This window comes from Oryctolagus cuniculus, chromosome 13 (assembly GCF_051225735.1).
Source record: "Oryctolagus cuniculus isolate XC-2025 breed Fujian yellow rabbit chromosome 13, ASM5122573v1, whole genome shotgun sequence".
NCBI classification, from domain to species: Eukaryota; Metazoa; Chordata; class Mammalia; order Lagomorpha; family Leporidae; genus Oryctolagus; species Oryctolagus cuniculus.
In genome coordinates this window covers 28,647,245-28,671,138 of record NC_142879.1, presented here as the reverse complement: position 1 = coordinate 28,671,138, position 23,894 = coordinate 28,647,245, and the positions used below count along the sequence as shown (strand labels likewise).

The 23,894-nt window shown below is 47.3% G+C and overlaps 2 protein-coding genes across 3 annotated transcripts in view; one reads left to right on the top strand and one right to left on the bottom strand.

Moving 5' to 3' along the window:
• PTPN14 (protein tyrosine phosphatase non-receptor type 14) overlaps positions 1 to 15,552 on the top strand; it is a 193,136-nt gene extending 177,584 nt beyond the window's left edge. Inside the window, exons 18-19 of the mRNA XM_002717512.6 lie at positions 2,515 to 2,678; positions 8,857 to 15,552. Coding sequence (XP_002717558.4) covers positions 2,515 to 2,678; positions 8,857 to 8,985 — 293 coding nt within the window. The 3' untranslated portion in view covers positions 8,986 to 15,552. The remainder of the gene's footprint in view (positions 1 to 2,514; positions 2,679 to 8,856) is intronic.
• A 6,565-nt stretch (positions 15,553 to 22,117) lies between these two features.
• Positions 22,118 to 23,894, bottom strand: part of SMYD2 (SET and MYND domain containing 2) — a 52,723-nt gene continuing 50,946 nt past the window's right edge. For both annotated transcript variants that reach the window (XM_002717406.6, XM_089312186.1), the window contains one exon: positions 22,118 to 22,540. In XM_002717406.6, the coding sequence (XP_002717452.3) occupies positions 22,460 to 22,540 (81 nt within the window). In that variant the 3' untranslated portion in view covers positions 22,118 to 22,459. The remainder of the gene's footprint in view (positions 22,541 to 23,894) is intronic.

Below are 23,894 nucleotides of genomic sequence, written 5' to 3'. Positions count from 1 at the left end.
CGGTCCTGATGCTCTGCAGATCTGCACCTGCCATGCTGGAAGAGCTGTGACCACCACGAAGAGACCGTTGTCCTGATGTTGAATCTTGTCAAACCTTGATTTCATTTTAGAATTCATTAGAATGGGAAGTGGGGTGGAATGATGAGGGAGAAAATAGATTTTCAAGACTCAAAAATACCAATGTATAGGTTCCAACAGAGAGAGTCTGATGCATACTTCTGCGTTGACACAAGGATTTTCGTTTCCCGTTAGAGCAGTGATGGTCCCTGAGATTTGAACACTGGAAGGTAGGGAATGGCAAAGCCATTGGAATCAAAGGGTCTGGTGAGAGCCAGAGAAGGCTTGTGATTTGCCTGAGGCCGAATGGCCAGTTATCTATTGCTCTAATAAGGAGAGCAGTGTCTGTCTTTCCTTTCACGTAATCTTCCACTGATCAATTAATTAAAGTTTTCTCCTACAGGAAATAATAGAGCTAGATTGGTTTGATGAGTGGCTAAGCACTCTGATGAAAGATAGAGCTTATAAAGTGGTTAAAAGTTGAGCATACAAAATGGTTAAAAGTAGTCAAATCTTTTTAAATCAGCACCAGTTTAAGTAAAGGTAATCTAAATTGCTGAAAAATATAGAGGATATTTTTAAAGAGTGTAATTTCATGTACTAAATTGCATTTCTAAGAAACTCAAGTGTGCTGTGCAGGGCCTTGGAAGTGCTGGCTCTCCATTTCTTCTGCGTCTTCAACGACACTGCCTGGTTGCAGAGTACCTACACCACGCTGTTGACTGCTCTCCAGAGCGCTTCAGTGAGTGACAGGCTAAGGAACTCAGCTAAATGATTGATGGAAGAAGCTTCCATTGAATCCAGTTTCTCTGCATTTTGTGAATAGCTCCATTTGAAAGTGGCATCTGCTCTCTTGTCCAACATCTCTTATTTTTCTTAAATTTAGCTCTTGTATGTGAACATTGCCTTTTGTCCGGCAGTACACTCAGTTGCCCAATACCTTTTCCCTGTGCAGAAAAATTGTAAAGAATTCAGCTCGTGTTGGTGTCTAACAGCAACTCTTGGCTCATGGTTCTTCTCTCTCTTTTTGTTTTAATTCATTTTACAGTACTGCTCTTCATAGCACTACCAAATTCCATTTGTAATTCCATTTTTCCCACAAACTTTTTGAAGTCAGCACATTTAGGTTTTTCTTTAGTAATTTTTCCTTATTTTATTCCAGAGAGAAAGACAGGGAAAGAAGTTGGAAGAGAAATGGAAGGGGTTGAGGGTGAGAGAGAGAGGGAGAGAGAATGAATAAGAATGAGAATGAATTTCCCGTACCTACTGGTTCACTCCCCAAATGGCCACAGTGAGCAGGCTGGACAGGCTGAAGATAACAGCCAGGAACTCAGTCCAGGTCTCTCAGATAAGCAGCAAGGACCCAGGTACTCGAGCTAACAGTTGCTACCTCCCAGGATGCTCACTAACAGGAATCTGGAATCAGGAGCAGAGCTGGCACTCGGACTGTAGGGACTTGATATTGGATATGGGCGTCCCAAGTGGTATCTTAACCACTATGCCAAACACCTGCCCTCAGGTTCTTATTTAATTGTGTGAAGATGCTTTTAAATTACATTTTCTCGTCAGCAATTTATTGTCTTACTGTCTTATTTACACGGCTGCATCAGGATCTGATTTTCTGAGTATGAAAAACCTTTAAACCTCTTTGTCCCCTGACCTACTACAAAATGTAAATTACTGATTTTCCTGGTTTTTGGACTGAGGAGTACATTTATATACTTTTTCCAAGACAGTGAGAAAAGTCATGAAGTCTCGTATGACTGATTGCTTTTTTCCTTGGGCCCCTATGTGGCCCTCCTGGGTTAGGCAGATGTTGGAGGGGGCATGCAGGCCGCGGCCCCCCACCCCAATGCACATCTGCCTCGGAAAACAAGGCTCGCTTAGGCCACTTGTGACCCCCTGGAAGCCATGCTGAAAACCAGTCTCCCCAAAGTCTACTTAAAAATCTGAACGTGAAGTCAGGCCTCTGCTGACATTCACGCATTCGGTGAGGGGAAGAAGAGGGGCAGATGGGCGCACTCTCCCCACCAGAAATTGGCTCTGACAGGCGGACGTTTCAAGGGGACTTAGCTGGTGTGCCGATCCCAGCCTGTTAATAGTAGGAACTGCTGTAAGTAATGTCTAGAATCATCTGCTTGGGGGACTTGGGGATTTGCAGAGGGGAAAACAGAATTTAATTTTTAAAAAAGAACTATTTAATTTAAAGAGCAGATTCTCCCACGGACTAATTGACTCCCAGCTGGTCCTTTCTGGATCCAGTACTGTACAGTGGGTACCAGCCAAATAATTAGAGTCTTATAAGAACTGTAAATTATTGTCACTTTGAGAAGATTCACCGTCGCTCTCTGCCACTACACACACACACACACACACACACACACACACACACACCACCCGCGCGCGTATGCAAAGCCACATAGACTCTGGTGACAAGATTTGCGTTTTGTCCTGCAGCCTACTTGGAGGAGATCCAGTCGGTCCGTCGCCATACCAACAGCATGCTGGAAGGCACCAAGAACCGGCACCCACCCATTGTTGTCCACTGCAGTGCCGGGGTAGGGAGGACCGGCGTGGTCATTCTCTCGGAACTGATGATCTACTGCCTGGAGCACAATGAAGTGAGTCACTGTGAACTGCTCTGTGTGTTCTCTACTTCAGGGTTAAAATCTTACCCCACGGCCACACCTGCGCCCATGCCCTTTCATGGTCAGTGGTTCACTTCCGCTCTCCTGACCGCACTGCCCGAGACCCACAGCTCCTAGTTTGACCCTGTCCTTTATCAGCTTCCTTATCTCTGACCTCCCCCTGCCCTGTGTGGATGCTCAGATAACATAAAAGAGAAACAGACTGTGAAATCGGAAATATTTTACAAACAAGAGCTCTGGTTAGCATCTACTTTCAGAAAAATCTGTGATACCTGGCGACAGTCTGGTTTTACTGTGGGTCACTTGCCACGGTGAGTTATTTGGTAGCATATAGTTTAGATGCATCCTTCATTTGAACAGTGTGTTTTGGTGTAAATCCTATGTGAAAATATGTCTTCTTGGAAGATGGTTTTGATTGTTCAGAGTGAGGTTTTTATTCCAAGGGGTTTGTCTGCACTTGTGTAGGCTGGCAGGTGCATGGTGTAGCAGAGCAGGCAAGTCTGAGCATGCGCATATCCGTAGGGCTGAAGGCCCCAGCTCCTGTCCCTGGGGAAGCAGGCTGCTGCTCCGTGTGCACCCACAAAGTGCGTGGAGTTCCTGCCCTGCTGTGGCTCGGGAATTCCTCAGAGAGCCTCGCAGTCTGCTACAGGGGAGAGAAGCAACAATCAAAGGCGAAGGAGCTGTTCCTCTGCCTTTTGTTTACATGGGGCTGTGCAGTGATCAAGGAGCTTCCAGCTGTGTCTCCCTCCCTGGTCCTCATCTCTGCCATGCAGAAGAGCTATGCCCGGGTCACAGGAACAGGCCCAGGCGTAGTGCTGTGACTTGTCTAGTGCTCAATGGCTCTTAAGCCATGGTATCCAGGCCAGAAGCAAGGTCTTCTACCTCCTGGTCCAGAATTCTTCTCCGCCTGCACACTGCTTCCACACAGCAAGTGCCCTTTGGTTCTTGTTCAGTTTCCAAATTATACAGCTTGGAAAACTCAAGGGAAACTCCTACAGTGGTTTATAGTTTTTAGATTACAGACTATTGCCACGCATATCCTGTGGCAGGATTGATATCTTAATGGTTCAGTGATTTGAAAATCAGATTAAAAGCACACAATGTGTTAAGTAGGAATTTCAGGGGAAAAAAAATACACGTTAAGTTTAAACATGTTGACAGGATTTTTTAAATGCCCTGCCTAGAAAAAGTTAAATTTTAGAAACTCTCTCAGTCTACATAAGAGCGGCCAGCCCAGCTACAGCCTGAAGCAGCTTGCCAATGGGTGAGTGCCCATCATGCAATCAGTTGAGACAAGCTGACAGAAATTTTGTTGTTTTCTCTCTTGGTTAGCATTTTATCTCCCATGGACTTTCTTGATCGTTTACCTGCCCTGTCATTGCTAGAAGTCTCTAGATGTCTCTAGTTCAGTGAACACCTTGCCACTAAGTCCCAGTGCCCCTAGAGCTAGGAAGATGGAGTAGGATGAGGTGGGATCAGTGTGCACACAGGCTCACACTGGCAGGACCAGTGGGTTCCAGGGAAAAAGAAGGGCCTCGTCATTGCCTCCCTCCTCCAGTGCCCCTTCCGACTCCCAGGCCACTTTCTTCATCAAATACCCCTTCTTTCCTCCATTCTCTGTGCACTCGTCCTCCTTCCTCTTTCCTTTTCTACTCAAGAAGCTGTTGTGTCTGGTCGGACACAAAAGCTGGTTCTGTTCTGTTCTGAGCTCTTTGGAAGCCCAGCAAAGGCGGAGCCTCAGGGAGGCAGTGACAAGAGAGCTCCTTGATCCCAGGTGCTCCTGGTCCAGGAGACCAAAGGCACAAAGCCAGCGAGGTGCAGATGAAGGGACTCAGCCAGGAGGGAACCTGGTGAAGATTCAAGAGGCTTGAATTTTCTCTGCTGTGTCCAAATACAGTGGATATCCTCCATGCCCAGCTTCATGCCAGAATATTCTTTGTTGGAACATGGTCAGTCCAAGAAGGACTTCTGTTCCCATTGATATTCAAAGATAGCAAGATGACTCATGTTTCTTACTTCCGTTCCCCTGGCACAAATATAGCCAGACTCCTCTGTCTTGTTTCCCATAACTGCTATTGGTGGATGCTCAGGGGGAAAATTCTTCACTTTGTTCTGATGCTGTTTCAGGCCTGGCTAGTAAGATCCAAGCCCCTGTCTCAGGAGGAGAATAGAACATGTTTAGTTTGTTTCATTTTTAATCAAATATCTTGACAAATAAATATGAAATTGTGTGTCGCATTTTCTCACCCAACTTTCTTCCTTCCGCGGTTGGATTCGGCACACTTTGTATCCCAGTCTGTCCCTCACGTGCTTTTCCTTTTGTTAGTGACAGGGCTTTTCTTTTCCTTGGACATTTTCCTCTCCGTCTCATTCTTAACAAGAAAAGTTGAGTGTAAACAGTAAAACAGAGGCTCATGGGAGACTGGTAGCTGTAAGAGGGTGTAAAACTCTGCCTGGCTGCGCTGAGAAGCCCAGTGCTTGTGGTCACAGAGTGTTAGCCGGAACGTCTTTGTGCCTGTCAGTTTTCTCAGAGAGCACATGTTTTTATGTGTTCCAGTACTCTCTCTTGATCGCCTGGATGTAGCTGTAGCTCATCATAAAAGATCAGTGGAAGACAGCTGCCAAAGAGCAGGGGTCTTGATCTTAATTGCTTTTCTGCATAAATTGTCTCTCCTCCATGGAGTGAGAGATACCTGCTAGGTAGCATTGAGCAAGTGTTGACCTCCTTGGGTTAGACACAGTCCACAAGAGTCTATGGCAGCTGGGATCCAAGGAGGACCAGGGGAGCTTGCTTTCTTGACCTTGAACCACCCCATCTCAGACAATTTGCTATCTTTTGGGCTAATTCCTATAGATTATTGAGATGAGGGTGATGGCAGTGGAGGAGGAGGAGGGGGTACAAAAGGAGGTAGTGTGGGAGGGTTGATGATGGAGGTGGATGTGGTAGGGGAAGAGGTGGCAAATGACTACAGTAAGAGGTAATCTGCATTCAGTATTTGCCATGTGTTATTGCTATCCCAAGAGCCTTGCAGAATTAACTTGAGTAGTCCTCATGATTAACACTATGAATTAGATTCTGCTAATATACTTGTCTAAGCCAAGAGAAAGCGAGATACAGGTAGATGAAATAATGTGCCCATGTCCCACTGCCAAGGAATAGTAGAGCTGGGAGTCAGAACCCAGAGTGTCCTCCGAACTCTGTCGAAGCCTTCGTGGCATGGGAGAGGAACCGCTTTATTCTCTCTCCCCTGTGTCTTCGTGCCCCAGAGTAATGTTCATCAAATTCTATATTCACCAAGTTCATTATTAGGTGCCTCTAGGTTGTATATCAAGATACTGGTCATTCTGGAGTACAGTTTAGGCAAAGACCCACTTCTTCCCATCAGAAGCTTATAGTCTAGGTTCTATATTTTGATTCAGAGTTTGAAGATTAGATGCTTTTTTTGTCATTATTTATTTATTTGAAAGTCAGAGTTACACAGAGAGAGGAGGAGAAGCAGAAAGAGAGAGAGAGGTCTTCCAGCCGCAATGGCTGGAGCTATGCCAATCCAAAGCCAGGAGCCAGGAGCTTCTTCCAGGTCTCCCATGTGGTTATCGGGGCCCAAGGACTTGGACCATCTTCTACTGCTTTCCCAGGCCATAGCAGAGAGCTGGATAGGAAGTGGAGCAGCTGAGACAGGAACCGGCACCCATATGGGATGCCAGCACTGCAAGCAGCAGCTTTACCTGCTACGCCACAGCACTGGCCCCTTTTTGGTCATCTTCCTACCCAAGAACTTGACTTTGTCCCTTTGAAGCGTGTGGTATGCATTCCTTCAGTGGCATTGGAGAGGAGTGGCTAGTTAAGGATGTAACATATTGTTTCATTGCTGTACATAGTTTGAAAAGAACTGATTAATATTTTGAGATTTGCAGGTTACAATGTGAAGCTAGCAGCTGAATTTTTACTAATTTACTTTCAGTGCTTGCTCAGTCGTTGGTCACTTCATGCATGTCATTGTTTGCTCTGGGTTGAGAGCTCCCAGAGCAGACTGGTGCTTCCACTGAGCAGGTCCCTGCTGGTCCAGGGGGATGGAAATGGTGAGGGAGAGGGGACACTGGTGGTCTGCTCAAGCACTGATGGCTGCCATATTAATTTCCTTCCATTGAGGTCAGTGCTATATTCTCAAAGAATTCACAGGCAGTCCCATTTAGTTCTCAGGATGTTTTTAGTAAAAGGCTTTTACTCCAAGTATGACTGGACAGATATGTTCCGAGATTATGCTTTGACTTTTATAGGCTGACACCTAAATTATCTTTGTTTATCATGACCACAGTTGCATTCATAACATCTTTATTGATGTTAATAAGATAATGAGTTGTTTTTATTTAACTCACTGCCTGCCAGACACCCAGAATAAAGACTTAGCATTTGTTGTGTGGGTTGATCCTGTAAGGTAGGTACTATATTTTTATTTTTTAAAACAATTTATTTATTTGACAGAGTTACAGAGAGAGGTAGAGACAGAGAGAGAGGTCTTCCATCCACTGGTTCACTCCCAAATTGGCTGCAATGGCTGGAGCTGAGCTGACCCAAAGTCAGGGGCCAGGAGCTTCTTCTGGGTCTCCCACAATTGCATTGCACTTGGGCCATTCTCTGCTGCTTTCCCAGGTGCATTAGCAGGGAGCTGGATATGGGATGCCAGCACTACAGGCCAGGGCTTTAACCCACTGTACCACAGTGCCAGCCCCAAGGTGTGCACTATTTATTACCCCATTTTACTGCGGAGGAAATGGCACCAAGTTGGGCAAGCCCACCCTACTGTTAGGAGAAAATGCTGTTACCCTTGTTTTACGGATGAAGAAGCGAAGTCCCAGACATATCTTATTATCGGGTTGTCCTAGAGTTGATAGGGTGGTCAAGGTTATGTTCCAGCTTCTGTCTTTTATTTAGCAAACCAGACTGCTTGAGGGTACTCCATAAAGTTCATGGAAAATGGAACCAACAGTTGTGTTTTGAAATCCATGCTTACAGGAGCTTCTCAGAAAGTGCACAGAAAATACATATTATAGAGCACACATGGGTGATATCTTGAAGCTAGAAACTGAGTTCTGATGAAATTTGAATGACATGATTAGGATCACACTACTGAACTATGTTAAGGTTAACTTTTAAAGGGTTTTAAACCCAAACACTAAGCTATTTCCACTCTGTGATTGTTCCCCTTTGTCTCAGAGACATTCCATCTTACATCCATGTATGGAAACATTGAGACACTGACACTTCCTTAACTGTATTTTAAGATGTGGTTGGCATGAATCTAGACAGACATCGCACTCTTCAGGGATATTAAAAGAGAGTTAAATATATATTACCATCTAAGCTTTTTAGAAGAGAATTGACTACTATTAGGAAAATTATCATGCTTCACTAGCACAGCATCATCTGGAATCCTTCATTAAATAAGATTTCTTAATGTTTATCAATCACTGTACCAAATCTGTAATAACCAAATCTGTAATAAAGCCCGTCAACCGGGGGGGGGGGGGCCCACACATGGATTTCAAAAAAAAATTTAAGGCCAAATATCTGTTAATTTGTTTTCCACGAACTTTTTGAAGTATCACACCAGTGATACCTGATGTCCACTTCTGCAGTTACAGTGTAGACTCTTTGATTTGTAAAACCTAGTGGAGGCCGGCGCCACGGCTCACTTGACTAATCCTCCACCTGCGGCGCCAGTACCCCGGGTTCTAGTCCTGGTTGGGGCGCCGGGTTCTGTCCCGGTTGCTCCTCTTCCAGTCCAGCTCTCTGCTGTAGCCAGGGAGTGCAGTGGAGGATGGCCCAAGTGCTTGGGCCCTGCACCCGCATGGGAGACCAGGAGGAAGTAGCTGGCTCCTGGCTTCAGATCGGCACAGTGCTGGCCGTGGCGGCCATTTGGGGGGGATGAACTAACGGAAAGAAGACCTTTCTCTCTGTCTCACTCTCTCACTGTCCACTCTGCCTGTCAAAAAAAAAAAAAAAAAAAAAAAAAAAACCCCTAGCGGAGACAGAGGCTTTGTCTTGTACCTGGACTTGGGCGCCGGCTGACTCCCTCCTGAAGGAGGGGAGGAGGAATGAGCCAAGTGAAGCTACCTGTCTCAGGTCCTTGTGCCTTTTCTTTTTTTGCAGAAGGTGGAAGTCCCCATGATGCTGAGGCTCCTCAGAGAACAAAGGATGTTCATGATCCAGACCCTCGCTCAATACCAGTTCGTCTACCAGGTCCTCATCCAGTTCCTACAAAACTCCAGACTCATTTAATGTCCCCAGTCCAGCTGTGGAGGAGGGACCCAGCTGCTGCGTGCCGGTGGAGTCGCCTCCAGACAACGTCTGTTCCCCAGCTGGGGACAGATGGCTGGCCACGGGCGCCTTGAAGCAGGAGCCCAGAGTATTTACAAGCATCATGTGTTATTTTATATGAGATAATTTATTTTTTTCCCTCCTTTGGAATAACTTTTGTGAATTATGATAATGCAATTTTCACAGTAATATAGTACTTGTCATTTAGACCACATGTTGACTGATCTGCATTGTAATCAGGTAGAGGGGAAGGTGGCTTGGTGGTGGATCTGGGGTTGGAGGCAGAAGGGAATGTGTCTCTAGTGAAGCGGCAGCCAGGTTTGTGACGCGCCACACAAACCACCAGCTTAATGCTCGGGTCCAAATCGTAGACGGCAAGAAGATGAGCTCATCCTGGAATGTCACGAAAAGGGCCAAGGTGTTTTCCTGAAGGAGAAAATACCCAACAACCTGATCTCTATTTTGGGGCTCGTGTGCCTTGACGGACAGTCGATTTCCTCCCTTCTTCGTTCCTGCCCTCGTCCTCAGTAATCCTCCTTCTTGCCCCCTCCCCACCTCCTTCCCTCAAGCTTGCATTACAGATGGGGACACCTGCAGAAAATGCTTCCGTGCCCCGCGGCAGTGGCCTACGCGTCTCCAGGCTGTGTAAGGAGCTCGTGCCGTATCTTTCTTGACCACCCCTCATCCTGGGCTCCAGAGCCCGTTTCCCTGCCAGGACTGGGCCTGGGTGCTTGCTGCTTGCTTCTCTGTTTGCTCAGGAAGCCCTTGCCTCATGGCCTTGGGCCCTGGGCCAGGCCCTGTGTACAGTCGGGCCTCTCACCTGATTGGGAGAGGGTAACGGCCCCAGCTTGGGAAGAAAATAGCATCAGCAGGGCCTCGGTACTGTGTGTTATTTGACCGTGATGTGTGTGCTGGGTGGGGCCCTGCAGGTAGAGGACGTGGGTGTGTTCTGCCAGTTGCTAAGTCATTGGGAGGGTTATAAAGGAAACAGCTGGGGAAGCTGATGGATGGGAACTGTCGGGCAGCAGGGACCCTGGCCAAGAGCCAAAGTGTGACTCTGTACCAGGCTTTGGCCTACAAGAGCAGAATCGGTCCTACTTAGGACTCCAAAGCCCAAATCTTGACACACAAGATGAAAGGTGGTAGAATTTCTTTCTCTGTCACAGAATCCCTCACTGCTTTCCTTCTCACCCACTCACTGGCCAGCTGTGGTGTTAACTGCTCTGAATTGGAAGCGCATTTCCTAGTTTCTGCCTCGGGACTTCATTGGTCAATGTCCTGAATTGCTTAGGTGACACAGCTCAGTCAGTCACGTTCCACACATTTGGGGAATTTGCTTTGTACATCTGGTTTTTTTCCATAATGGCCAGAGCTGGGTTGATCAGGAGCCAGGAGCTTCTTCCAGGTCTTCCATGCGGGTGCAGGGGCCCAAGGACTTGGGCCATCTTCAACTGCTTTCCCAGGCCATAGCAGAGAGCTGAATCAGAAGTGGAGCAGCTGGGACTCGAACCAGCGTCCATATGGGATGCTAGCACGACAGGTGGTGGCTTTACCCACTATGCCACAGTGCCAGTCCCATGTTTTTTTTTGTTTTTGTTTTTTTTAAATAGACCTTCTAAACTGGTTTTGTTCTTAGGATTCAGTGTTCCACAAGCCTTCCTCCATTGCTGCTTTTCTCCCCTGAGCTGAAACACAGAGCAGGCATGATGTCAGTTCCACCAGAAAGAGCACACCTGTGTGACCTCCTGTCGCCTCAGACCAACAGTTCCTCACTAATTCCTTTGGAATATGAAGCAGTCGGTTTTACATGCAGCCAGGTGTTGTGGTTGTATTTAGAATATTTAGGGAGTGAGAGCTGCTGCTTTCTCTTCTTCAAGGTCTGAAGAATCAGTCATGGAGTATAATTTCAACTGATTTTGTAGGTGCTGGAAATTCAGTGGATGTTCTGAAAAGCCATTAGTTTCACATTATTTTTCTTACATTTTTTTTTTTTATCTGAGAGGCAGGAAGAGACACAGAGAGCTCCCAGCCACTGGTTTACTCCCCCAAATGCCTGCAACAGCCTGGGCCTGGGTCAAGCCAAAACGAGGAACCAGGAATTCAATCCAGGCTTTCCCATGTGAGTGGCAGGAACTGAGTCACTTGGGCCATCATTGCTGCTTCCTTGGATCTGCAGTCGCAGGAACATGGGTTCAGGAGCCAGAGCCAGCCACCAAGCACAGGTGCTCTGCCATGGCGGGCAGGCCTCTCAGCTGCTAGGCTTAAACACCCTCTCCCCATGTATTTTCAGTGGAACCAAGCTTAGAAACCTTACTGTGAGAAGCCTGTGCACAGGGAATCCTGTTCATTTTTGTTTTCTTTTTTGAGGCACTCTTCTCAGTTCTTGGTTTATTGTATAATAAAGGATGTGCCCCCCACATGGACGCTGCTAAAATATCTCCTGTGAGCAGCATGTAGATCTGGTGTCTCTTTGACCTCATCACCCATGGGCTTCCTTTAAACCTGCCTACTGTCCCCCCTCCTTATGCTACTGGAATATTTGCTAATGCACAAAATGAAGGTGGGGTGGGTTTAATATCCGACCGCCTAGCCAAGGTTTACATGGAAACCGAAAGGAAAGCAGCTAAGAGTGATCCCACATAGTTCATTTTTAAGAACAAATGCTTGCTTTTTTGCACTTCTTTTCACATCTCCAGTAAATGCCAGCACATCTCCTGTTATATTAGCAGCAGCCATTTCTGTGGCATCTGCATAATAATTGCCCAGAGATGCTTTATATCTGGGAAGCAGGCCAAGGAATAAACCTTGAAGCAAAGTGTATTAAATTAGTTATCTGGTTAGAGCTTTTGGAATGATTTCCTGATGATGTATCAAGGCGGAAGCTAGAACTGTCAGGGTCTATTGCTGCAGTGTGGATGTGAAGGGAGGAAATAGAGGGAAAAAATGAGACCATCTCACAAGAAAGCCAGCCGGCATTTTCAGGCCCCTGGTTCTGAAGTTTTCCAGTTGAAATATTTTGTTTCTTTCATACATACTCAATTTGGATCAGCTGACCCCAAGGGTTCGTCCTTGTTCACTGGGGGTTCCGGGGCCTGAATTTGATGTCTCCATCCTCGAGATGAGTTCACTGGTGAAGCTGAGGCTCCTTTGGCTGAGCTTTTTTGGGTTTCATGTGAGTTTTAAAGAGAGACCACCCTGTAGTGAGAGTCGCTGGTAGCACTCACATTTATATTAGGGTACTGCAAAGTGTTCAGGAGAAAAATGTAGTTAAAAGATGTTTATGGTGGCACAAAACACTCTGGAGTCTCTGCATAATTTTTCAGAATGTGCATTTTCCATGAACTTTTTGAAAACCACTTGTAAAAGCTCTTTTCCTGGATGGGAAATAGAGGAGGGCTTAGGGCAGGCATTTGGCCTAGCAGTTAGCATGCCCACATCCCAAAGTGCCTGAGTTTGAGTCCCAGCTGTAGGTTCCTGCTATAATGTACAGTGTGTGCCCTGGGAGGCAGCAGGTGATAGCTTAGGTAGTGAGGCCCTTGACACTCACATGGAAGAGCCAATCTGGGCTCGCTGTTCTGGCTTTGGCCTGGCCCAGCCCCAGCAGTTGTGGACATTTGAGGGATGAACCAGCACATGAGAGCTCTTGTCTGCCTGTTCATGTGTCCTGCTCAACTCTCAGATAAAAATTACAGGGAGACTGAGCTGCACTGGAGGAGGATGCTGAACACTGATTTCCTTATATGAGAGCAAAAACGAATGAGTTTCTACTCAGTTGCAGGTACCAAGTAGATAAGGGAAGATGGACACATTTCCACATGGATTATTTTGAGTAGTAAACTTTAAGGGAGCTTCAAATAAGAGAAATCTACTTCTATATCTTCTGCGTTCTTAGACCGAAAAGAAAAGGTAGTTTGTAAATTACAACAAAATTTTCATTGTTTGCCCAAGAGTCCTTGGCTGTATCTCACCCCTCCTCCATCAGCCTGGCCAGAGAATCTTGGTAGACTCTGCTGGAGGAGTTCCGGTGAGATTTGACTAGCGTGCCTACTCACTTTTTTTTTTTTTTTTTTTTTTAAGTAAGATTTATTTATTTGAGAGGCAGAGTCACAGAGAGAGGGAGAGAGAAGGGCCTTCCACTTGGCTGGTTTACTCCCTAAATGGCAGCAATGGCTGGAGCTGAGCCTGTTCAGAGCCAGGAGCTTTTTCCAGGTCTCCCGTGCAGGGGCAAGGGCTTGAGCATTTGGGCCTACTCTGCTGCACCCTCATGTTAGCTCCTGGTTGATGCAGAACTAGGTGGGTGTCGGGGGTGAGGATGCGCGGTTTCTGATCATCGCCGGAGTCTGCTGCGGAAGAGCCCGTCCCCTCCCCCCTGTGGTGAGTGGCCCTTGGTTTTCCTCGCAGCCTCGGTAGCGGCGGGATGCTTTCACCCATGTGGCTCCCAGAATCAGCAGTCACAGTTCGGGTGTTCCCCTCCCCCTCTCACCTGCACGCTCAGGGGAGCTGCAGAGCTTACTCCTTTACAGCAAGGCATGTTTATGATGGGGGCCGTGGCGGAGTGTGCCTGGTCTGGTTGAGTGGATGGGTGGGAGTGCCTTACATCACCAGGCTGCATTCCCAGGGCACCTCAGTGACTTAGGGCTCTACCACCCTTTCGTGTTTTCTCATTTGCTTTGTGGATCAATAGGAGAGCAGCCCTACAAGAATTAAGCCTAGTCCTAGAGACTAATTGTCTTAAACTTCTCCCAAACGTAAAATTAGGGAACCTCATTTTTAACCTTATGAAGCCTCAAGGCCTAAGATCTGGCAAGTGAAAATAACTAGAAAACTCAGCACCCAGGAATCCCCCTTCCCTCCCTTTTGCTTCCTCAGTCATAGAAACCATCACTCAGTGCCAGAAGAAATGAAAAGACGGGCATCAGTCCTGTTTGAAGCAATTGCTGTAGTACTTAGATTTATTTCAAGGTTGACTTAATGTAGGTTCATGGTGGCTACCTTTAGCATTGCAGTGTGCCATCAGACTGATTGGTTTCTAGCTTCTCCCTTTTGGGTCACTTTTGGCCTCATGGCCTCTCTACACACAGGTTGCCCAGAACACTGACAAGTTGTGATGGCTTTGCAGATACCTGGGGCCAGCAGGAGACGCGCCGGTCACCCAGTGTGTCTGTTCGTGATCCCTTTCCCAGCTGCGGATTCTAGGCAAACAGCTGCCCTCTCATCAGACAGAATTTGAGAGAAGGAAGCTGGGAATATGGGATTGGGATTTTCTTTGTGCCTTGGGGTGGAACCTTTCGCTAAAATCTCAGGAATGCTGCTGTGAGTTCAGCGAGGGTGGCTCTCCGAGCAGGGGCACCTGGCGCGCTCTGCCTCTCTCAGGGGCCTCTTCTACCGCGGTGTTAGCTGATAAATACCCTCAGCACTGGACTGAGAGCAGGAACTCAAAGCCGCCTCTTTATCAGCTTGAATGTTGTAAAATTCTATTCCAATTTCTTCTCAACTTTCTTGCCATTACTTGGACCTCTCAGACATCCACCAGCCTTATCCTTTCAGACAGGAGGTTGCTCTTCATTAGAGACAACTTCCTGTGTATGTCCTCTGATGCTTCAACGGTCCACTCACCTGCTTGGGGACACTTCCACAGAAAAAGAGGTTTACATATGCAGATGACTATTCAATGTATAACCTATGTACCTGGTGTTACATCAGTAACAACCATCTAGTTTGTTTCACTGGACTCTTGTGCTACAGTATTTTGATGCTTTCCTTGGTCTGTGCTTTTGTGATGTTGTGAATTTTGGTTTCATTTAAAACAACTGACATTCAGTAGGTTCCCTTTTGAAATGATGTGCAGACAAGTCTCCAACTTAGAAAGCAGGTATTTTTTTCCTTAAGATACTTGGGTCATCCTACAGAAGCCTCCTGACTTCTAGCACAACTAAAGTGTGGGGCTGTGTTGGCTTTCATGGGCAGCCCTGGAAGAGTAACCTGCACCTGTTATGTTCTTGCTGTAAGAAGTGCATTCCAGATTGGGAGTTGGGATCCTCATGGTGGCCATTTAATACTTTGCAAAATGGAAACATGGTCTTTTCACCACCAAACTGTATACAGTTTTAGTGGCAGGAGAGGGCCTGAGAAGTTTTAAGAGCATTCCCTACCTTGGGGAGTGATTCTACCAATAGTCACAGCCACCCTACTTTGGTATAGGCTCCCTATCCATTTAATGTTAAAAGCCTTAAATAAAACTATGCATGCTATTCTATGTGCTATTTTATATCAGTAAATAAGCTTATGCTTGCCAGTTTTATATATAACTAAGAGATGTATAAAACTGACTTTGACAGTATTTTTTGCACTGTTTCTGTTTTTATAAAGTCATATTTAGATGTTGGTTCTAGTCAATGTTCTTACTGTTAATGCTGTAAGATGTTTCATATGTGCCTTTACAAATGTGAGATCTTTATTCTAACCTTTTTTTTTTGTAAAAGATATCTATTGATTTCCATATGCAATAAACTTTTTTTTCAGAGAAAACATTTAACTCTTCTAATTTTCTTCAGTACTAGGTATGTTTGCATTACTTGAAAGCACCTGTATCTTTTTTTTTTTTTTTTTTTTTTTTTTTTTTTTTTTTTTGCACCTGTATCTCTTAACTGCTAGGATTATTTTTACAGATAAAAGTGCCTAGAAAATTCTGCTTTCTTGGGCTTTTTAGTCCTGCATAGTTTGGTCATATTGAAGGTTTGGTTTGAAATTCATAAATTCATTAGTGTTAGAAGAAAGGCCAGTAGAATGAAGAACACATAGAAGTGAGTCTTTTCTCAGAAATGCAGTGGTGTTTTAAAGATTTTATTTATTTATTTGAGTGAGTTACAGAGAGGCAGAGAGAAAGAGGTCGTCCATCTGCTGGTTCACTCCCCAGATGGCTGCAACCGCTGGAGCTGCGCCAATCCGTAGCCAGGAGTTTGGAGCTTCTTCCAGGCCTCCCACATGGATGCAGGGGCCCAAGGACTTGGGCCATCTTCTACTGCTTTCCCAGGCCACAGCAGAGAGCTGGATTGGAAGAGGAGTAGGTGGGACTCGAACCGGCACCCATATGGGATGCCAGCATCGCATGTGGAGGCTTAGCCTACTACACCATAGTGCTGGCCCCAAAGACATTTTATTTCTTAAAGATTAGTACAGTCTACCTTTATATAGCAAGTACTTTGAAATATAAATAGACAACCAGAGCAAAAAATACGTTCAACGTATGACAAAGAAATAATACTCCAACATATATTGAGCTTATAAAGTATTATGAGACATGAAAAAACAAACAAAAAAAAAAGGTAATTGCTATTGTGGTACCATAAAGATATTTGGTCTTGGGACTGGCACTGTGGTGTAGTAGGTTAAGCCTTGTGGCACCGGCATCCCATGAGAGCACTGGTTTGAGTCCAGCTGCTCTACTTCTGATCCAGCTCCCTGCTGATGACCTGGGAAAGCAGAAGATGGCCCAAGTGCTTGGCCCCTGCACCCATGTGGGAGACCCAGAAGAAGCTCCTAGCTCCTGGCTTTGGGTTGGCCCAGCTCTGGCTGTTGTGGCCATTTGGGGAGTGAACCAATGGATGGATGCTCCCTCCCTCCCCAGCCAATACTGCCTCTCAAATAAATAAATCTTAAAAAAAAAAAAAAAAGAAAAAGATATTTGGTCTCCTGGCATACAGCTCCTAAAGCCCTTGGGGTCTCTGAGTAATAAGGCTGATAGAAGCCTTGTTTGTTCTAATGAGGCAACTGTACTGGGGGTCCGAGACAGCTTCAGGATGGGGGTTGGCAAGAACTTTCAGTTCATCCCCCAACCACTGGGGGAGGGGCCAGAGGCAGAGTCAATCCTCAGTGGCCAGTGGTTTACTCAAGCACACCTATGGAATGGAACCCCACAGAAACCCCTAAACAGCAGGGTCTGGAGAGCTGCTGAGCATGGCTGGAGGGTGCATACCACGACTCCATGAGGACAGAAGCTCCTGTGCTCAGAACCCTTCCAGACCACATGGTATGTGCCTTTTCAACCATCTATTCATTTGTACCCCTTCACCCTAAACAGGTAGTGTTCCGCCATTCTGGTTGCCCAACCTGAGAGGGGAGGGGTTATGGGAAGCGCTTTACTTTTTAGTTCAGTCGGACCTAAGTGCGTGAACCTGGGACTCAGTGCTTGTAAATGGCATCTGAGGTGAGGGCACTTTCATGGGACTGGAACATTTAACACGGTCAGTCTGACACTAACTCTGGGTAGTTAGGTCTTAGAACTGAGAGAAGTTGGACCGCTGCGGCTTGAGTATGAGTCGGCCTTCAATCTCCTGCAGGAGTTTAAAATACGAACGTTAAAGTTAATGGTATTAAGAGGGAGCAAACAATCTAGTTGGAGTGTTTTGAGGTGAAGCCTTAGGAAATCATTTAGATTAGACTAGATGCTTAGGTTGACTGGTGATTGAAAACTGGTGTCTAAGGACAAAGAGACCACAGACTGATGGACTGACAAATGTATGTTTGCTGTCTGTCATGGCTTGATGGCCTGTGCTACCTCAAGATTCCGCCAACAAGAATACCATTACCACCAGAGGCTACCCAATCTTGGGACTGAGAACTTCCACAACCATGAGCCAAAATGAGCCCCCTTTTAAAAAAATAAAGTTCGGCCACCTTGGGCAGTTTGTTGTGGTAGTGAAAAGCCAATGTGTGGACACATAGCTTGTATCCAAAGAGTTAGAGAATGGTAAGATAGAAAAAACATGTTTGATGTTGGAACTGATATAAGTAGAAACCGCTCATTCTGGTGTCAGAAGGGGGATCAGAAAGTCTGTGATACTTGGTGTGATAAAATGGGGGATCTGCTAGAATGACCTTGGTTCCCAGAAATGTGGTTTGGGAAGAGAAAGGATGAAAGGACAGGGAGTCTGGAACTTTCGAGTCCTGGGTGCCCACAGGGTTACTAAAATGGATTGTGAGAGTGACTACCTTAGGAGTGGTGTCTTTGAAGACCCACAGCTCACTATGGAACAACCACAGGTCCCCAGCATTAAAGGGCCCCAAACAAGACTGCCTTACTTACTCCAATATGAAATTTTAGAAGCCCAAATGAAACAACCAGCATGGTAGACTAGATGAAGTCATTATAGTGTTTTTATTCTTAAGAAGCGACAATGGCCAACTCAACGCTATAAATGTTAAGTGGAGTGCCCCTGATGAAGCGGCTGGTAAGATTTTTATGCAAGCCATGTAGACTGGTTTTATGGTAATATGCCCACGACCCAGGTCATGGTCAGTGTTACGATTAAGGCTGTGAGTACCAGTTGCACGGATACCCGTGTAACATTATAGCTGAAAGCTAGAGCAAAAGGATGAGAAGCCTTATCAAATTTTCTGGCTCACTTTCCTCTCAGGGGTCTTAGAGATGCTAAGTAAAACATTGGATTAACCCAAGAAAATGGGGGAAGGCAGAGGAGTGGGTCAAAAGACTCACCCCACGAGACTGGGAATTTTTAGAAGATTAAATGGGATGAATAAAGGAGACATTGACAGCAAAATAAAGGGGAAAAAGAAAGGCAAGGGTCAAGGGTGCATCCCAGCAAGGCAGAAATTTTTAGATGACTCACAACTGGGATGCCAAAGATAGCACTGTTGAAGATTCCGTGGACCAAGGGGGTTCCCTGATGGTTCCCCAACATTAAAGGCATCTAAAGTCTACCTAAAGTCATTTGCCAATTTGGTAAAATGTTTTTAAAAGCCAGAATATTATGAGAAAACCTGACCTGGAATGCCTGGGACAACTATCAGGCAGATTAACCAAGACACAAAGAGGTCAGGGTCCCTTGACTCAACTTTGGGTCAACTGTCAGTGCAGTGTGGTAGCAAAACCATTGCTGAAGCTCTAACATGGGCTATGATTAGGTTCAGAGAACACTGGAAAGGCCGAGTTGGTAGAATTATGGAATTTGGAATGTTTAAACTTGCTTTAGGCAGAGTTGTGTCTCCCTCACCTGAATGTCTTAGTAAAGGTTTTTCAGGAAGTTAACACTGATCATGAATGATGCAACTCTGTCCACAGAGTTTCCGCTGGTTCCAGCTGCTTCTCAGTTTTGCCTTCCGGCCACATGGATCGCCTTCTTGGAGACCTGAGATCTTAGCAGGATTTTCTGTTGTTTCAACATAATTCTGAATTTGGGGTTAGCTTGTAGATTAGTGGCCAGACCTGAGACTCCCCAAAATCTGAGCTTGATCTACCATGGGGGCCCATCCAGCACCCTGTTTTAATTTCATGTTCGTCATTACAGGTAACAGTGTTTTATTCCAGCATCAGAAAGTGACTGGGATCAGCAAGCAGGCATCTGCACCTGAAGTGGCCACCCAGGCCCCTGGGAGGAGTCGACGCTCGGGGCAGCGGGGGGTGGGGGGAGGCGCTCTGTATCCTTTATAATTAAATGGCAAATATAAGTCAAGTGCTTTCTGCCATTCTGTAGGCCAGGCAAGCAAATTTTCAAACATGAAGGGGAGGTGTGGGAATTCTCTGACTGCAGCCAAGTCGGACAGAAGTTGGGGAACACAGGGACCTGACTGCTGCAGCTGGCATCGTGAAGTGAATGCTGCCACACAGTCTGGGTCCTTCAGCCTGCGTATTCTGAAGCTGAGTTGTGGAGCACATATCGGGTGTCTGTGGAGTTGGGGGATTTGCTGGCAACATGAGAACCTTTTACACGTCAGATGTCGGAGGTGGTGTAAAGACACCTCAGCCACAAGCATCAATTCACAGAAGAAATACAATTAATTCCTAGACGTATGCAGAAGTACCCAACCTCAGTAATAAATGCACATAAAACATTTCAACATACTCGTTAACAATTTAATGATAACAGTGTAATGAAGAAAATAAATACTATTATATCCTATTGGTACCTGATACAGTTTTGGGATTTATTTCAGAGATACATATACATAGGCATTCAGCGGAGGAGAGTGAGCCAGTGAACCTATCCATTAGTTCGCCCCCAAATGCCCACAAAAGCCAAGGCTGGGCCAGACCAAAGCTGGGAGCCAGGTACCCAATTCAGGTTTCCCGCATGGCTGCCAGGGACCCAACTGATTGAGGCACCACTGCTGCTGTCCAGGGTGTGCATTAACAGGATGCTGGAATCAGAAGTGGAGTCTGAACTTGCTCTCAGGTGTTTCAATGTGGAATGTCCCAAATACCCACCACCTAAATGGTTTTTTAAAGGAAATATAGCCATATTTATTTTTTATCACCATTTGATCTTGAATTTTCCTTATGCAAATCTATCCCCTGAAACGCTACGACTGAGCAACATGATTATATGTTCAGACTATTGATCGTAGGGGCCAGCTCTGTGGTGTAGTAAGTAAAGCCACCACCTGCAGTGCCGGCATCCCATATGGGCACCAGTTCAAGTCCTAGCTGCTCCACTTCCGATCCAGCTCTCTGCTATGGCCTAGGAAAGCAGTGGAAAAGCAGTGGAGGATGGCCCCTGCACCCGCATGCGAGACCCAGAAGCAGCTCTTGGCTTCTGGCTTCGAACTGGTGCAGCTCCGGCCATTGTGGCCATTTGGGGAGTGAACCAGTGGATGGAACACCTCTCTCTCTCTGGCTCTGCCTCTCTGATGAAACTCTTTCAAGTAAAATAAATAAATGTTTTTAAAAAAGCTATTCATCGTAGTATTGTTTTTCTAGCAACAAACTGGGAAAAAATCATACCGTAAATAGAACGGCTGAGTAAAAGACGACATGCATTCAATGCAATAATTCTGCCCCTAAAAACAAGGCGGATCTCTATGGACTGAGGTGCAAAGAAAGCCATATTAAGTCCAAACAGATTACAAACTCATGTGCTAGTCCCATCCTGCCTTTGTTTTCCTATTTGCATAGATTCGTTCTAGAGGCCTGGCGAGAAGGGGGAGCACACTGAGCAGACTGTAGGGCTCCCTCTGTGGCCGGGGGGGGGGGGGGGGGGGCTGGTGACAACACCTCCCTCTCTTCACATGCGTTGTATTAACCTGTGAATATGTAACTTCCGTCCATTTTATAAAACCTACAGAGAACAGCGGCTACGCTTACTGCAGGCTTAGCCACAGAAACTGGAGGAAATCGGCTTTCTTCAAACACTCAGCTCCCTGACCTGGGCCCACGCTTGCTTTTATGCGCTCTGTGAGCTACAGGGAGGACTGTACATATAGTGGCTTACTGGGCTTGGACAACAGAATGCATTCCACCTGTTAAATCCTCCTGTGCAGCACACCGAGGGACGTGTGTGTGTACATGTGAGGGAAGGAGGGAAACAACCCAGCCGGCCATTTGAGCTGTGTGCAGATCCCGACTATGAAAGCCAACTGCAGCGTAAACTCTGGGCGGCTTTACCGGTAGGTGCACAGGGCCGCTGCTCTCTAGGATACAAGACGCCTTCCTTGGAAACACCCCTGCACTCGGGGGCGTGCTGGCTCTGTCTGGGTGGTGGCTGCCAACAAGCCATTCCTCAGCGCGCTGCTGTCTGGGCCCAGGGGCCACACAACACGGGGCTGCTGCTGGCCTTGTGGGTAGAGATCCGTGTTTGCTCACAACACAGCGTTGGTAAGGAAAGAAAATTTTCCCTTCCCAAGCTTACCCTGGAGTCATTCCAAATAAAGAAAAGGAGTACTGTGCAGACCCAGCAGTGGGGCGATCGAAGCGCAGTCTGCTTTCAGATGGGGGAGCTGAGACGGCAAGGCCGGCACTGAGCACTGTCCCACACCGCAGGGCTCCAGGTGCCCAGGGGAGACAGAGCAGGGGCCACCGCCTGCCAGGGAGGCGCCCAGGGCCCACCGAAGGCTCCTCCAGCCAGATGCTCTGCTTTCACCATCGCGTCTTCTCTCTCCCTTCCTGGTTCTTCCTCCATAGGCGTCGTCCCAGGAAAGAAAGTGCAGGATCAAGAGGCCTCCGGGTGCCACTTGTGGGGAGAAGTCTGGGACTTGCAGCACTGCGGAGAACACGTGTCGCTTCCAGGCCAGGGACTGGGCTCCCGCCACTGCCCCTTCGGCGGCCTCCCCATGCACAGAAGAAAACACAAACCGCAAATACCGTTCTCCCTTTTATTCTCCCTCATCCCCCAGATGTGTTCAGAACAGGACAACAGGGATGACGGGAAGAACAGCTGCATTTTTAGAACTTGGATCTGCCCAAAGTATATTCTAAGACACGAAACCATGCTGTTACCTCTTAGGAAAAGAAATCATTCAAAACTCATGGGCTGCTCAGGCTCCAGGCCAGTTTGGCGGGGTGGCAAGTGCAAGGTCTCAGTGCAGGAAGGTGCTGTCATTCCAGCGGCTCACGGGGGTGCAGGCGTGGTGGGGAAGAGTGGAAACGAGTCTGTGAGGATCTCTGGACAAAGCATTTGATGAAAACAGACACTGCATAGTTTCACTGGCTTTCCAGCTCCTGCTTGATCTCAGAAATATACGGGTGGTCTTTGCCGTGAGCTACTTCCATGATTGCAATGGCCTACAGAGAGAAAGACAGAGGAAGCCTGATCGTGGAGAGGCCCGTGCGCCCACACCTCCCCCGGGGCTGCCCAGGACTCAAGCCGGACTCCTCGGCTCTAAGGCACAGGACAGGAGCTTTTGCAGAGTCAGGCTTGGGAAAGAAAGGAGACAAGACCGACTGGTCGCAGCTGGTCATCCAGTCCCTGCTGCCATGTCAAACATGCTGCACCACTGCCCGGGCGGTAGCACGGGAAACGAGGAAGAGAAAGTGACTTCATGACGTTCTTTTGCCCCGAGATTCTACGTGTTAGAGTCAAAAAGGCTCGAGCGACCCAATCATTTGGCTACGTGCAGTTAGAGAAACAGGCGACGCTGCAAGAGCAAAGTCGAAGCAAAGTTCAGCTCGAACCCACCTGGGCTGCGGCTGAGCTGACTAACCTGTAAGCTGTCACTCAACTCTTCTTCCCTGTCACACGGAATTAAACAAAGTAGGTGGCTCGGCGTGGGGACGCTGCCCAGCACGTGCTGAGGACGGTCTCTACAGTGGGGGACACAGTGCAACTGTTGCCTGTGACCCCACTGCTTCCCGGCTGTGTGACCTCGGGCTAGTCACCCGCTCTGTGCCTCATTTTCACCCAGCTGCAACACCGGAGTAACCCCGCCCCCCCATGCTTAGAACGCTGCCTGGCATGAAGGAAGCACCTCTCAGATGTGATCTACTTGTATCTGAATAGTAAGACCCAAAATACTCCCCCAAAGAGGGCATTTTGCTGGCCTGTGACTAGAACCCACCTTCCTTTCTGTGAACTTCCTTTTCCCAGAGCTCAGACTCACGGGAGGCAGGCCAAGGGCAGTGCAAGCCCGCCCCAGCCCCGTGAGGTCACCTCCAGGGTCCTGTCCCTTGCTCAGGCCTCCTCCAGCGTCCACGGATCTGTCACTTCACCACCTGCCTGCACCCAGCTGGTACCTGCCTGGCTGAGCTTCCCTCCCCTAAGGCAATCGGTGTGGGATTTGAGAAGACAAACCCCAAGGCAGAAAACGACTGCTTTCCTGTTCCACTGCCACTCCCAGCCCGGCTGGGCCCCGGATGTGGAGCTCTGCCCCCATCTCCCCCTCACAGTCCACTGGGAAGCTCTGGGGAACGAGGAGGATCAGGCCTCCAGGCTCAAACGTTCCCCCTGGGAGATCCACACCAAGGAGCCAGGCCACTCACCTACCTTGCCTGAACCTCACGTTGTGCACCTGGGAAACCCACTGTGCTTCTCTCAGAGTTCAGAGCACACACACCCGAGGCTCCCAGTGAGTGACAGGGACTACGATCCAGGGCATCAGTGCACATGCACAGCCCTGACACCAAGCGGCTCTGCTCGGGA